This window comes from Elephantulus edwardii, unplaced genomic scaffold (genome assembly GCF_000299155.1).
Source record: "Elephantulus edwardii isolate Elephantulus edwardi_28Jun2011 unplaced genomic scaffold, EleEdw1.0 scaffold00061, whole genome shotgun sequence".
In the NCBI taxonomy this organism is placed as follows: domain Eukaryota; kingdom Metazoa; phylum Chordata; class Mammalia; order Macroscelidea; family Macroscelididae; genus Elephantulus; species Elephantulus edwardii.
This window is the reverse complement of record NW_006399811.1, coordinates 6974004-6990348: the sequence shown is the minus strand read 5'-3', so window position 1 is coordinate 6990348 and position 16345 is coordinate 6974004. Positions and strand designations below refer to the sequence as shown.

The 16345-nt window shown below is 37.0% G+C and overlaps 1 protein-coding gene across 2 annotated transcripts in view; it reads right to left on the bottom strand.

Annotated features, from left to right (window-relative positions):
* RASAL2 (RAS protein activator like 2) overlaps positions 1-16345 on the bottom strand; it is a 460670-nt gene that overhangs the window by 239798 nt on the left and 204527 nt on the right. For both annotated transcript variants that reach the window (XM_006887716.1, XM_006887717.1), the window contains exon 2: positions 5453-5580. In XM_006887716.1, the coding sequence (XP_006887778.1) occupies positions 5453-5580 (128 nt within the window). The remainder of the gene's footprint in view (positions 1-5452; positions 5581-16345) is intronic.

The following is a 16345-nucleotide window of genomic DNA, read 5'->3' as shown; positions in this document are numbered from 1 at the left end:
CTCACTCTTCCTAAAACACAAGAGCCCACTACAGCAGTCACATCAATCCACGTGGTTGAGGGTCTTCCTCTCCTTTGCCGACCCTCCACCCTTCCCAACATCATGTCCCTCTCCAAGTAATAGCACTTCCTAGCAACAAGTCCAAAGTATGTGAGGAAAAACCTCATCATTCCTGCCTCCAAAGAGCACTCCAGCTGTACCCTCTCCAAGACATATCTGTTTTTATTAGGCATTATTACATATGTTGTTTTTTATTAGGTGACCTCAATTCAAGTATGACTCTCAGTGAAACTATGAACAACAGACTTGAACTCTGTTCTATCCTGTGCTATCCTCTTCTTTTCTAACACATTTGACTGTTACAGTCATTGTGTCAACCCATCTGGTTGAGGGTCTTCTAATCTTTTACTGTCCCTTTCCAAGGAATAGCCTCTTCTAGCAACATGCCCAAAGTATGAAATATGAAACTTCACTATCTTGGCCTCCTTGGAGCAAGCTGTACTTTTTCAAGACATAATTATGTGCTCTTTTAAAATCGATGGACAAGAGTACACTCAGTACTCTTCTACAACACCATTAATCAAAGGCATCAATTCTTTCTGTGATCCATATTCACTGTCCAGCACTCTGATACATAGCTTGTGATTGAAAAGATCATGGTCTTAGTCTTCAAACTGATGTCACTGCTCTCCACTATTTTGGAGAAGTCCCTGACAGTGGACTTGACCAATGCAATAATACATCAACATTAAAATAAGTTACTTAAGTTGGTCACAAAAGGACAATTATAGTAAAAGATTACTAATACCAAAAAAAAAAAAACCTAAAGAGAAGTTTATACACTGACAGAATCAGCCTTAGGTTAGTAGAGATGAAAAAGGAAAGAGAGGGAGGAAATATTTAATAAATAGGTAAACTGGATGAAGGGAAAGGCAATATATACTAAGTTTATTAAGACATTGTAATTAGCTAAATAAGCTATCTAAATTAATTTTATATACCAAAGTGTTTCTAAATAGCTGGATGAAACATAATATGATTTGTAAACTTTTTATGAATATACAAAAAAGTTTAAAATTTAAAAATTTGTTTTTCTTTTCTTTTTTTATTTTAAAACTTTTTGAAAACTAAAAGAAAAAATGCTTTCCTTGTTCTTCAATCCCTCCCCCCCCAAGTCCACTCCACTATGCTTTCTTCATTCTAGACTCCTGTCATAACAATAATATCTAATCATATATCCTTTTAAAGAACTTTAGAATATGTTTAAGGAGCGGAATAAAATAGCCCATAAAGACCTTTCCCCATATGTGAATAAATAATCCCAATTTTATTGTTTACTAAACCACCAATATGTGTTAAGTGCTGTGGTCACAAATAAGCAGTTTTGTTGTTTTTATGTGCCCTTGAGTCGCCTGCGACTTATAGTGACCCTATATACTACAGCTCTAAACCCTAGTCTATCCCATGCCAATCGTATTGTCTCCAATACACCTATCTCCATTACTTTGCATAAGCACAATCAAATGTTCTGGGATTCCCATACTCTTCAGAGTCAGCCACAGTTGATGTGATCTACACAGTCAAATGCTTTTGCATGATCAATGAAACACAGATAGACATTCCTCAGGTACTCTCTGCTTTCAGCCAAGCTCCATCTGACATTAGTTATAAGATCCCTAGTACCACAGCCTTTTCTATACCCAGCCTTCACTTCAGGCAGTTTTCTGTTGATGTGCTGTTCCCGTCGCTTTTGAATAATCTTCAACAGAATCTTGCTTGCATGTGATATCAATGATACTGTTTGATAATTTCTGCACTCTGTCAGATCACGCTCCTTTGTGATGGGAACAAATATACATCTCTTCCAGTCAGTTGGCCAGGTGTTTGTCCTCCATATTTCTTGGCATAACTTGGTGAGCACATCCAGGGCAGCATCTGTTTGTTCAAATATGTCAATCGGTATGCCATCAATTCCTGGAGCCTTGTTTTTTGCCAATTCTTTCAGAGCAGCCTGAACTTCTTCCTTCATCACCATAGGCTATTGCTCATATGTTGTTTCATTAAATTCTTCTGTGGTCACCAATTCCTTTTAGAACAATACTCTTTCCATCTTCTTTTAATGCTTCCTGGATCATTCAATATTCTGCCTACAGCATCCTTAAGTATTGCAACTCGAAGTTTAAATTTGGTCTTCAGTTCCTTCAGCTTAAGAAATGCTGAGTGATTTCAGCCCTTTTGATTTTCTGACTCCAGCTCCTTGCACATTTAATTGTAATACTTTGTCTTCCCACGCTGCCCTTTGGAATCTTCTGTTCAATTCCTTAATATCTTGATTTCTTCCCTATGCTTTGGCTTCTTGGTGCTCTAGTGCAATACTCAGAGTCTCTTCTGACACCCATCTTAGTCTTTTCTTCTTCCTATATCTTTGTAATGACCTATTGCATTCTTTACGGATGATATTCTTGATATCCTCCCACAGCGCATCTTGTCTTTGCTCATTTATTGTACAAGGCCCCAAACCTGTTCCTAAGATGGTTTTGAAATTCAGGTGAGATAGACACAAGGTCAAATTTTGGTTCCTGTGGATTTGATTTAATTTTCCTAAGCTTCAGCTTGAACCTACATATGAGTAGTTGGTGGTCTATTCCACAATCAGCACCTGGCCCAGTTTTCACAGCTGATATTGAGCTTCTCCAGCAATTCTTTCCACAGATGTAAATGAAAAATAATAATATAGCCACAAGAAAATGGTTAACTGAAATACTGACTACCTGGAGCTGTTGTTGCATAGTGTGGAGTCAGAACTGACCCATAACTGACCCTCCAGGTGGTTTCCAAAGGCAGTTAATCACACTGGAGGAAACTTCCAATCCTTCTCCCATGGAGGAGATGGTGGATTCAAACCATGTGCCTTCAGGATTGCAGTGCAGATTCTTAACACTAAGCCACCAGAGCTGCCTACATGGAGTAGATGGTGACAAAAAGGATTTTATAGAAAAAAAAATATGCTCTGACTGTATCTTTAAGAAGAAGAGCATTTTGTTATATATAAAGATGCAAAGTCAAGAAATATCTTATTTTTTTAGACGAATCACAAAAAGAACCAAATTTTTAGAACATGACTTGCAAAGGAAGACAAGATTCTGACAGCAAAGAGTCTTGAAGGCCATTCCAAGAAAGTGTCATTTTATTCTGGAAATCTTCAGGACCACAGGAAGATGTTTAATAGGACAAAGAATAATAGGATTTGCTGCTTAGAAAAATATCTTTCTCGGTCTCAAAAACAGAGGGATTAGAGTCAGATTAGTTAGGAGATTACATCAACAGACCAAATAAAAATGATGAATGAGTGATAAGCTTAAAAACCAGTGAAGCACCCTGAGACAAGTGGTTATGTTTTCATTAAATCGTGAAAATTCAATTAAGTCTCTAGGAAAAGAAAATGTTAAGACATTTCTGCACCTGCTACTTATATGATAAATTTAGCATGTGTTAATACCACTACATGAAAGACTAGCAGAAACTCTGTCTCCCTTACTTCTTACCTTTCTCCATACTCTTTTGAAACCATAATTCTTATCCTTGGAATTTTACACTAACAATTAAAAATTTCTTTAAATGATGCTAAGAAATTTGAGCTAAAAATATCTAGAAAAGCTGTTTTCATGCCCTACTCCACTAATCAGGGGGTGGTTTATTACTGTGTTAAAAAGATCAATTAAGAGCGTTCAATAAGGATTTAAATGCTATCTTCAGCCACACACTGCTGCAATGTGGGAGAATCCTATTTGTGTAGCACCACTCAAGTATTCAGTCAGTATGTGGCATCCTTTAATGTTCTCTCTCAACTCTGCATGCTTTCTGTCAGCAATGGAGAAAAGTCTGTTTGGCGGGTATACATGGGAAGAGTGTTAAATACACCAATTACCAATTTAGGAATGTAGCAGAAGAGGTGACCTGAGCAGAATGCTGGATGAGAAGTCTGCCAGGAGTATCACCTTGAGAAATGACTCACTGACTCAGTAAATTGCTTCATGCATATTGTGCCAAATAGTATGTATGCTATGAAAGAAATTATTTTTGCATAGGTGCCAGGAAAGACCCCAGCTGGCTTCCCACCAACCCAAATCAAAGAGAATATAAGGCCAAAATATTTTCTTATTACCTGCAAGAGATAGGACCAAGTAAACTAGAGAATTTTGTTACTAAACCCCAGATTACCTCTCACTTACTTTGGGCATTCTGTCAACAAGGGTCAGTCCTCAGAAGAGGACTGCTTGATAAAACAGAGATTCGATAAAAAGAGGAAGACCATGAAGAAGATAGACTGACACAGTGACTGCAACAATGAACTTAAATAGCAACAATTCTGAGGATGGCTCAAGACTGAGCAATGTTGAAAATTGAACAGAAGGCGCAACCTCTCAAACTTAAACCAAATTAAATGGACATTCAAGAATTAAAGTTTCTAATATCTTTTATAATCTGGGATTTTTAACATACCATCAATAATTTAGTTTATTATGCATTAGGAGCTGTTCTAAGCAATATAGGATATAACATTGAACAAAACAAAATCTCTGCCCTAAAGCTTACACTCCAGTGGAGGAAGACAATAAACATACAAAAATAATTATTTTGGAAGATAACATGGGGAGAGGCGGCATGTATTAGGACTAGGTAATTAGACTAGAAAATAACCTGGGGGGTGGTATTAGAGCAAGGTAATTAGTTTAGAAGTTCTGGATAGACATGAAAGGGCAGGGTTACAATTTTAGGTAAACTGGTCAAAGGAGATCATACAGAGTGGGAACTATGTAAGGAAAGACTACAGAGGTGAGAAAGCTAGTTGTACAGTAATCTGAGAAAAGACTGTTCAAGTAGAGGAAAAGCCAAGGCCTTGCCTGCTTTGTTTGATCAAGAACAGTGACAAAGCCAATGTGCCGGAGTAGTAGCTAAGGAACATTTGGGCCGTTAATAGAAAAGGAATGACTTCTGGTAGGTCTGGAGGGGAAAATTAGAGGTTCAGTCTTGGGCATGTTGTTGACAGCTAATACAAATCCAAGCAGATATGCATAAAGGGCCAGCGAATGCGTTAAGTCTAGAAAAAAGGAAATATTTAAGCTTGAAATACAAATTTAGGAATCACCACTATAAAAGGTATTTAAAGTCGAGAGATTGGATGTGATTCCAATCATAAAGAACTATGATCTAGGTAGGGACTGAATTCTGGGCACTCTCACATTAAGTAGGTCTAACTTGTTGAGCTTACTCTTTCATAGCAATGGCCCCTCATTATGATGCTAGCAGTCTTTTAGGCTTACATGAACTTTATCAGTCATAAGGCTTCAATTTTCATACATATACTAAGCAAGAGACAAATAAACACTAGGTTATTTGAGGAATTGAATCAGAAAAGGGAAGTAGCTTTTCTCAGTAACATCCATCTCACCTCCTTCTCCCTGTTGAGCAACACCAACTGGCTGTCTGTGAGGATGCAATACTTCCGCTCCCATGTTGTTGTCTCTGTGTAGGGTGACTGACCACAAGACAGTCGGTGGGTAGGTGGGCCTTTTACGTCTGCGTGAACAAAGAAGAAAACAAGGGTCAACTCTTGATCATGCTTACTAAATTAGTATTTAAAAATCTCAGAGTCAAGTTCAAGCATAAATCCCAAAGATAAACTGAAAACTTCTTATGGAAAATAAAAGCAGTAATGCACAGAATAAGAGAACTGATCCTGTAGTCTATAGTAAAGAAGTGTGGAATAATCTGGGCCAGACAGAACTAGCACAAGCCTGACACAGAGATTACCAAAGCACTAAAAATAATGGAAGGTTTCTTCAACTCTAACCCAACAGCATTCAAAATACAGAGGCATGAGGGAGTGTGTGACAGGAATACAAGATACAGTTTCTAGTCATCAGGAGGAACTACAGGTTACATGAGAATACTGTTGACCCAGAAGTGGAAAAGTGCACTTACTTGGTATGTCACGCCTTCAAAATGGCCTTATTACTTAGCTAGTGTAAGAATTAAAGAGCTTTTGTGGATTGGTACTGTTGTATACTATTCGGTAGGAACTAACTCACAGCTGACCCTCTGGCAAGGGTAGGCTATCAGAGAAAAGTAAACTGCAGTGGAGAAGATGGCCCATCCTTCTCCCACACAGCAGCTGGTAGATTTGAACTATGTGGCTTCAGGATTGCTGTGCAATCCACTAGGCCACTAGAGCTGAGGGTTGTATATTGTGCTACTAATGGAAAGATAGGCGGCTTGAATATAACAGCTGCTCCAAGAGAAAAAGAGGAGGCAATCTGCTCCTGTTAAAAAAACCTCAGAACCCTCATGAAGAATAGCCTGTGATTCAGTACCACCTTCAGGTCAACAAGTTTGTTACAATTAAAATGGTTTCAACTATAGCATTATATTACCACTAGAGGACAGCAAGTTCTTAAAAACACATAAGCAAGTTTCCTCAAGTTAAGCTCTAACTTTAATCTTTCATCATGTCTATTAGAGGTGAAAGTATACATCAAAGCAAAACATCTCAACTCATCCCAAATACTTCATTTTCTTATATAGTATCAGTTATTATCATATATGTTACTTTAAAATTTTTTAATACAAACTGATCATTCAACATTTGGGCTGCTGTGAATCATGGCACCTATTTTAATCATAAGCATACAATAGATCCATTATAGAAGGTTTTCAAAACAAGCTCAACATCTATTAAAAAGCTCTTTAACCACTTAGAACTAATTCTTCTTAGGAATATACAACAGGGATTATTTAAGTACATTATTTATTACTAGTTAGTTATATCATTGGAACTAAAACTGAAGTAAGATTAGGAAACAAATACCCATGAGAGTTTTTATCATAATGAAATTTAATAACACAAGTTTTAAAACATAATGAGCACATTAAATTTATTAGATGATTATTTTTTCAAAAGGATTTATCATTGATTTCTGCAGATTTTTAAAAATCTTTTTTGCTACTGAGATAAGTATTGCTAATACTAACTTCAAGAAAATTCAAATTATTTCTAAAATCTTTTACCCTCTAATTACCCAAATATGCATACCCACAGTGAGAATTAAATGAGTCAGTAGGTGGGGCGACTGGGAATATGTCTTCTTGCAGTCCCTTATATGTTACTTTCCTGTCTAAAAATCTACCTAAACTTGTTACTGCTCTTCAAATTTTGGAAAGCTTAACTCTACAAATAATTCCAGATCAAAAATCCCGACTAGGGCTTGGCTAGAGGCAAGGATGGAGAAACTGTGCCTCACACACTTTGGGCACATTGCTAGAAGAGGCTATTCCTTAGAAACAGCTATCATGCTTGAAAAGGCAGAGGAAGACCTTCAGTTAGATAGACTGACACAAGATTAACATAATGGGCTTGAGCATAACAGACATGATGAGGGTGGCATAGGATAGGACACAGTTCAGATCTGTCATTCAGAGGGTCGCTATGAATCATATTCAACAGCACCTAACAAAAACACAGTAGCAGGGCTTGGCTGAACATGTAATTCTTAGAAGTCTAGTTTCTGTTCTTTTTCTATTCCACTGTATTCACTTGCGCATTTACCTCCTCTGTAGAATAGAATACTATTGTTAATTGTAACCTTGACATTCATATTAACTCCCCACTACTTCAACTCTCTTCTTGTGTTCTATATAGCTTAAATTATTTCGGCTAGAATTGCATCTTAAATTATTTTAAAGTTTTTTTTATATCAAAACTTTTTAAAATTATCAAACTTTTTAAAAAAAAAACACCTGACTTTTACTGCTTCATAGAATTCTGTGTTAGTTTAAAAGCTGTTATAAAAATAAATAATTTTTCACATAATAAAAACAAGTTCTATTTATTCTATAATGTAGGGACTGACTTTGAGAGTTATTTATGTGCAAATGTGGTAGTTTTGTGGTCCCGATAAGTTTTTATTTGAAAGACTAAGTGGCCTAAGTTATTCATTCCATTTACATTGTAATCTTATGGCAACAAGAAAACACTAATACTCTCTCCAGAAAAATCAGAGTAGAAGATAGGACATTTCTCATCTAGTGCAGGTTTTTTCCTGACAAAACACAAATTTATATTAATGCTGTATTTAAGAAAACTTGGTCTTTTCTCTGTTATCTTGACTAAGTAAGTCTCACTGTCTAATGTTCTTCCTTTGAGCAAATATTAAACTGAGCTTTGTTCCTAGTTTCTACATTAATGGCTCCCATCAATTCTGATTCATGGTGACCCATGTGTGACTAGGTAGTACAGCACTTCATAAGGCTTTAAATGGAAGCTTTTTCAGAAGTAGATTGTCTGGCCTTTCTCCAGAAGTCCTCCTAAATGCCAACCTTTTGGTTAGCAGTCAGAATATTAACTGTTTGCACTTCTAGGGGCTCCTTTTTCCTCATGATATTGTGGAAATAAGATAGGTTTCATAATAAGTCTTAGGACCCTCCAGCCAAAAATGCTGTCTAGATTGAAACTGATTAGTTATTCTAGAATTCATCATTGGTCATTCTAACCTCATAGTGTTTGCTGGGTTTGATTCTTTGCTTGTTTTACACTCTCTAATGTCCAGTCCTCTGATGATTATTTTAATAATACATACTATGAAAGAAAATCAGAAAAAAAGAAATGGTTTCTGGTGGTGGTGGTCGTTTTAAGTACTTTCAAACTAAAAGTTTAAAAAGCCTTTTAAGTAAGAAGATAAAATGAGATTTTTTAAAATAACTCATAAGTTTGAATTTTTCATTCTACTTTGTCCTTATTTTCACGGTTAATTGAGGGATTATTAATAGCACCCTTGAAAGACTTGTACACTGAGGCTACATTAATAGAACAAGGTCAGATTTTTGCCCTATTTTATCTTACTCATCTCCATCACAATCTTTTGTTGCTCCAGTGACTTACTTCTAATATTTTTAAGTATCTAAAATTCACTAGAGAAATGGTCAATTTAGAATTACAAAGAAGAATCTTAATAACAAAATTAGAAAAAAAATTGCTATTTTCTCTGTCCCATTCCTATGGGGCTATGAAGGACATTGATGTTGGCCTCATTATAAAAATACTGTAGTTTATGAACCATTAAAAGGAATCAGAGGTTACTCAATGATCATTTTGGAAAGTCTTTTTCTAAGACTGGATATTTTTTTCTATAGACCAGAGGCTCTCAATTTTGTTCCCAGCATCCTCTGAGATTTTATTAAGAACCTCTAAGAGCTTTTGTTTATGTGTGCTTATCATTATTAATATTTACCATATTAGAAATGAAAACTGAAGTGGAAACCTACTTACCAATTCATTTAAAAATAAACATAACAAGCACATTTTGTTTGGCCATGTTGTTGTTATTAACTATAGTCAAGTACAACCTAAAGTGACACTATGAACAACAGATCTGAAACCTGCCCTATCTTGTGCCTTCCTCACACCTCCTGACAAACCAGAGTCCATTATAGAAGTCACTGTGGCAATTCACCTAGTTGAGGGTCTTCCTCTCCTTTGTCAATGGTCCACGTTTCAGAGCATCATGTCTCTCTCCAAGGAATAACCTTTCCTAGCAACATGCACGAAGTATGTGAGGTGAAGCCTCATCATCCTTTCCTCCAAAGAGCCTCTCCAAGACATATTTGTTTGTTCTTTTGGCAGTTGACAGGCAGCACAGCTCAAAGGCATCAATTCTTCTATCATCCTTATTTACTGTCCAGCTTTCAGATGCATAGAAAGTGACTGGAAATACCATGGCCTGAATCAGATGCACCTTTGCCCTCAAACTGACATCACCACTCCTTAAGTCTCTAACTGCAGACTTCCCCAGTGTAGTATGTCTCCTAATTTCCCGATTACTAATGGTGTTAATTGTGGATCCAAGTAAAATGAAGTTTTTTACAGTTTCAGTGTTTTCTCCATCTATCATGATGTTGCCTATTGGTCCAGTGGTAAGAATCTTTGTCTTCTTGACACTGAGATGCAATACACATGTAAGACTGTATTCTTTGGGTCTCTGCAACAAGTGCTTCAAGTTTTCCTCACTTTCAGTAAGCAAGGTTGTATCATCTCTGTAACACAAGATACTGATGGATCTCCCTCCAATCCTGATGCCATATTCCTTCTCATACAGTCTAGCTTCTTAAATAATTTGCTCAACACAGAGACTGAATAGGTATGGAGACAGAATACAACCCTGACACACTCCCTTCCTAATTCTAAACCATGGAGTGCTCCTAGCTCTGAGATTTCCATTCTTCTCAAAGTTAGCCATAACTATTGGGATCCACACAGTCAAATGTCTCTGCATAGTCAATAAAGCACAAACAGACATTCTTCTGATATTCTTTAATTTCAGCCAGGACCCATCAGACATCAGCATTGATAACCCTGGTGCCACGGCTTCTTCTAAATCCTGCTTGAACTTCTGGCAATTCCCTATGTATATACTACTGTTCTAGCCTGTTCTGAATGATCTTTAGCAGTATTGTGCTTGCATGTGGTATTAATGGTATTGTTAAGATAGTTCCCCATTCTGCTGGATCACCTTTCTCTGAAATGGGAACTAATATGGACCTCTTCCAATCTGTTCTCCAGACAGCTGTACTCCAAATTTCCAGACACAGAGGGCTGTATTTGTTCATAAAACAAGTCAATTGGTATCTCATCAATCCCTGGGGCCTTATTTTTTTGTCAATGCCTTCAATGTAGCTTCCACTTCCTCCTTCATTACCTCTGGCTCCTGCCATGTACTTTCTGTCATAGGGTACTTCCTGAAAATTTTCAGTGTCAATCAGTTAGTTCTTTTTGGTACAGTGATTCTATGTATTCCTCCACCTTATTCTGATGCTTCCTGGGTCATTCAATATATTGCCCATAGCATCATTCAATATTTGACTTGAGGCTTAAATTTGTTTCTCAGTTCTCTCAGCTTGAGAAATGCAGAACAAGTTCTTCCCTTTTTATTCTCCAATTCCAGCTCTCTGCACATTTCATTATAATACTTGCTTTGTCTTCTCAAGCTGCCCTTTGAAATCTTCTCTTCAGCTCTTTACTATGGCATCCTTTGGTTTCTCAATGCTCTAGTGCAATTTTTAGAGTCTCTTCTGACATCCATTTTCATTTTTTCTTTCTCTTCATTCTTTGTAATGATATTTTGTTCTCTTCATGCACTTCAAGTGTTGTGTTGCCATAACACATTTTTAATAAAATGTAACTATCTCTTCCTCCATAAAAAAAAAAAAAATTACTGTGAAGAGTGACATTGTTTAACATTTTTGCAACTCTTTTTTATATCTGGCTGAACCAAAGACAGCTGGATTTCTACATCTGTTTCTAAATTAAATCAGTTGCTTTATGTTGTCTTAGTTAAAGTGCATGTAGAAAATCTGGACTCATAAAAATATGTCATTAGCAAAGAAAGAAATATTTTGATAGCACTTCCAGATAATTGTGCTTATTTTTCTCCAGTACTGTATCAAACATGAAAGGCTCTTTAAAAGTTATTACAATGAAGAATCGTAATGCTACAGTGTATTAGCTATTTATGATCAAATTATTTTTAACTATATCAACAATGTTCAGTTTCCTTTTTAACATGAAAAGGCAAGGTAAAACCAGTCAGTCATCTGAAAAAAATTGAATTTTACTCATTTTATTAATTTATTACCTGTCATGGACTGAATTGTGTCTCCTACTCACCCTTACTCCTCCCCAACATACAGGTATATAATCAAATACTCTGGATATGTTGTTAGGAAAGGTTATTCTTTGTAAAGGGACATCATACTTGGAAAGGTAGAAGGTTAGCAAAAGAGAGACTGATGACATTACTGCAGCAATCAGCTCAAGTGTGTCAGGGATAAAAAGGACAGCACAGGATAGGTCAGAGTTTAGGTCTGTTGTTCATAGTGTCACTGAGAGTTGCATTTGATGGTACCTAACAACATGACATAATATAAAAGCTATGTAATAATCCCCCCGAATCCAATAAACAGTCCTAAAAGATCAAGTATTGAATGTAATACTTTTTTTCTTTTATTATTCTCTCTGTGTCTGTGTGTGTGTGTGTGTGCGTGTACCATCAAATCAGATCTGACTAGTATAGGAGACTGCCCCCCCCTTCTTGAGCAGAACATCTGGTGGATTCGAACCACATACCTCTGGGATTGCAGTGCAGCTTCTTGCCACTAGGCTACCAGAGCTCCCTGGAATGTAATACTTTTAATCCCATTACAGTCCTAATCCTATGTAAGGGGAGTTTCCCTAGGATGTGGGCTGCATTTATCTCACAAGAGATAAAAGGGAAAAAATTCATAAATCCAGAAGGGGGACCTGAGTACCACTAAGAAATAAAGCTCTCCAGGGAATGCCAGGCCTAAAGATGCTAAAGGAATCAATGACCTTCCTTGAAAGCCAACAGAAAGTGGCTTTTCCTAGAGGTGTTGTTATTGTGCACCATCAAGTCAAAACCAACCCATAGTCGATCCTGCAGCAGTAAATCACATGGGAGGAGATTACCCATCTTTCTCCTGTGCAGCAGCTGATGAATTCCAATCACAAACTTTTGAGTTAGCAGCACAATCCTTTACCAGAAAGCCACCGGAGCCCCCTAGGGTTAATATCCTGAATTTCTACTTCTAGTCTTCTAAATTAAAAGAGATTAAATTTTTATTAAAGTCACCACTTGTGTTATCTTTGTTAAAGTAGTACTAGATAACCAAGAGGGAGCTCTGGTGGCATAGCCTCAAAAAGCCACTAGAGTCAGCCATCTGAGTTCCAATACTCATTTTTTGTCACAGTGTCAGGAAGTAGCTTGTTTTTTCAATAAATAAACCATCTGAGTAACTGATAACTACTCAAACACTAAAATGACTGACTTTGGCCTTTGCTTTGTCCTTAACATGACAATGAACCTTAGAGATGGCCAATTATTTATAATAATTATAAATCTGTTGGGGAAGAAGTGCAACCAAGATACTCCTTAGAGGTAAGGATGGTGACATTTCACCCTACATACTTTTCTAATCCACCAGCGGCTTCATGGGAGAAGGACGGGCAATCTCCTCCTTTGCAAGTAACTGCCTCTGAAAACCCACTAGAGGGTCAGCTGTAAGTAGGTCCAACTTGACAGTACATAACAACATAAACTTGTCTTGGAGGAAGTACAACCAAGGTGCTTCTTAGAGGAAAGGTTGGTGAAATTTCATTTTACATACTTTGGGCATATAGTCAAGAGGGACCAGCCCATGGGAAAAAAGACCTCATGATGGGAAAGGTGGAAGGCCAAAGAAAGAGACAATGACCTTTAAAGAAGACAGAATGACAGAGTGACTATAACAATGGGCTTGATCTTATCAGAGATAGAGATGATGGTTCAGAATAGGCTGCTATGAGTCACAGTGGATTTGATGGCACTTAACAACAATAATGGGTCATTGATCCTAGAGGCCTTAAATATTGCCATTCCCCTTGATAAGTAAGACCAATACTGAAGAGTAAATGATTCAATATGTTCAAGATATAAAATGAAGATCATTAATTTAGATAAAACATAATAATTTCATGAAATGAATATATATTGTGGCTTTTCACCTTAGCTAACCAGATTCCTTTTCCCCTCAGTTCACGGGTCTTAATTTTCACAGTATTTGATCACAGTAGTCCAGTCAGTGATTTGCAGGGTCAGCCATGTGTCAGTTCTGACTCAATGGCAATGAGTAAGCTTGAGTCCAGTCAGTCAATTCCCTGTGGACATCCAATCATCCTTTTTTAGACAAAGAAGACAGTAATATTTAGTGCTTCTGTCTGATGAGCAATTTTCTATTTTTAAAGGTTTGCAAAAAATTTAGTCACTGCCTCCCTCTCAGTTTCAATAGTATAAAGAATTCTACCCAAGAATATGAAGATTTTTAACTCCATTTTATTGCAGGGCAGAGTGTTACCTGATAATAATGTAGTAAGTTCCTTGAAGGCAGGACTTACATAGTAGGCAATCAAGACAGTTAATGAAAGTTACCTTCTTTGTAGCAGTGCTTATTTTTGTTTGGTGCTATTGCCTAAGTGTTTTTAAAAGATGGTTGGTATCATCAGAATAGGACTTACTTCTCCTAAAACTATGCGTCAGAAGCTGAGAAAAACCTTGTGAACTTCTGGCCTCAGGTCACCATACCAGGAGACTCCTTGATACCGGGAAAGCGAAGACACTCAGAGGTCTCCTGTCCCAAGACAGCAGCTTGCACAGTATGTCTCATAACTCCTCCACTGGGTCAAGCACTACTTAAGTAACTACACAGAACTGGGTTATGAATGAAGTAGTGTTGAGATTACAGTTGTCAACGACAGCCTGGCCTTTACTGCCAAAAGACCAGTCACATCAGCAGTTCATCGCAAACCTTTTAGTGAAAAAGAATATAAAATACACAAAACAAAATCATTATATATTAACCATTAGAAGGAAAAAAAGAATCTATATGCAAGTTTGTCTAAATGGACAGGTAGGTATTTTGCTAATTTTTTTTAAAAAAAACCAAAACCCAACACAGCTGGCCCTTAAAACACTACAATGTTGCATTATTAAATGATCAAGACACAAGCTTCTTTTTGAGTTTCATATTCCTGTCACTGGTAGATAAACGTATTATACTAAGAACTAATCTAAAATTCCATCTAGTGCACATTCCTTTTGTTATATTTAGTGCCTCTTCCTATATTAATACACACCCACACATGTCTCCTTTTTAATTGAGTATCATCACTTTCTTTTAGGGACAGCTGCTGTGGAGAAACAAAGCTTTAAAAGGAATGAGATCCTTAGAGAAGGGTAAATCGTTTACCACTAGTTCAGAGATCGGTTTCTGAGCTTCTAAGAATTGATTACATAGCCAATACAGTGACACTGTCTCTCTACCTAAGAAAACAGAAGGTAGATGGCATTAAAACTAAAATTGTCAAGACTCTGGAAGCATTAAAACTTTTTTACCTCTCTCCATGGTTTCAACTAAAATAGAATCCAGTGAAATATGCATCTTTTCTGAATTGTCACCTAGCTGGATCACGAATCATTGAATCTACAGTGAAAATTAGGAAATAATACAGATTTTTCTAAAGAAACCTATCAGTCATTCTCTGGTAAGCTGACAAACACAGTAAAAGCCATGACACAATTTACATGACTTACACTGTTGTTGTTGTTGTTAAGTGCCCTTAAGTAGTAGGCGACTCATAGCGACCCTATGAACAAAGTCCTGGACACCTGTATAACTTTCGTCCTTTCTCCAGGTTCATAGGGTTTCCAGAGGCAAGATTTTATGGAAGTGGATACCACTCCTGCTTTCAATTAAGAGTGAAAATCTTTTCATTTTATCTAAAACAAGTGACCAAAGTCAAATCCACTGCCAATGAGTCATTTCTGACTCTAGCAACCCTACAAGTCAGAACTGTCCCTTACCGTTTCTTTACAAAAGCAGATTGTCTCGTGTTTCTTAGACAGAGTGAGCAGTTAGTTGAAAGGTTTAAAACTTTCATTTAGCAGCTAAACATGTAACCCACTTAATCACTACAGCTACTGAAGGAAATAGACAGGAGGAAGAGAAGTCCACAGAAAGGACTATAAACCAGTTACAGCAAACATTTAGCATATCCTCTTCAATACAACCAACACAAATACAGACAACTCTTTTATTTAAACCTAATCCATCACTTAAAACATACTGGAAGGTAAATTTTGCATAGCAACAGCCTGTTCTTGATGTGTGTTGCTGAGTCAGAAACATCTCATAGCTGATCCTCCAGTGGGTTTCCAGACAGTGAACTGCATGGATGGAAAGTGTCCATCCTTCTTCAGTGGAGCAGCTGAAGATTCAAATCTCATGCCTTTGGGATTGCAGTGTAGCTTCTTAGCACTAGGCCACTAGAGCTCCCAAATAGGAGCCTATGACTATTATTTTACATACAAGAGGAATTAATTAATTCTCCTCATCTAAAAATTGTCACTGATTTTCCCAAATAATTATATTTGTGTATAAATAAATATTTTCCAAATATATATGTTGTGGGATGTGATCAAGTATGATTCATAATGAGCCTAGGAACAACAGATCTGAATCCTGTCCTATCCTGTGTCATCGTCACACTTCTTGACACACTGAAGTCCAATTGCAGCAGTCACTGTGTCAATCCATCTGGTCGAGGGTCTTCCTCTTTCAGTGACCACCTTCCCAAGCATAATGTCCCTCTCTAAAGTATAGCCTCTTCTAGAAATATGCCCAAAGGACATGAAATGAAACTTGATCATCTTTGCCTCCAAGGAGCACTCTAATTGCATCT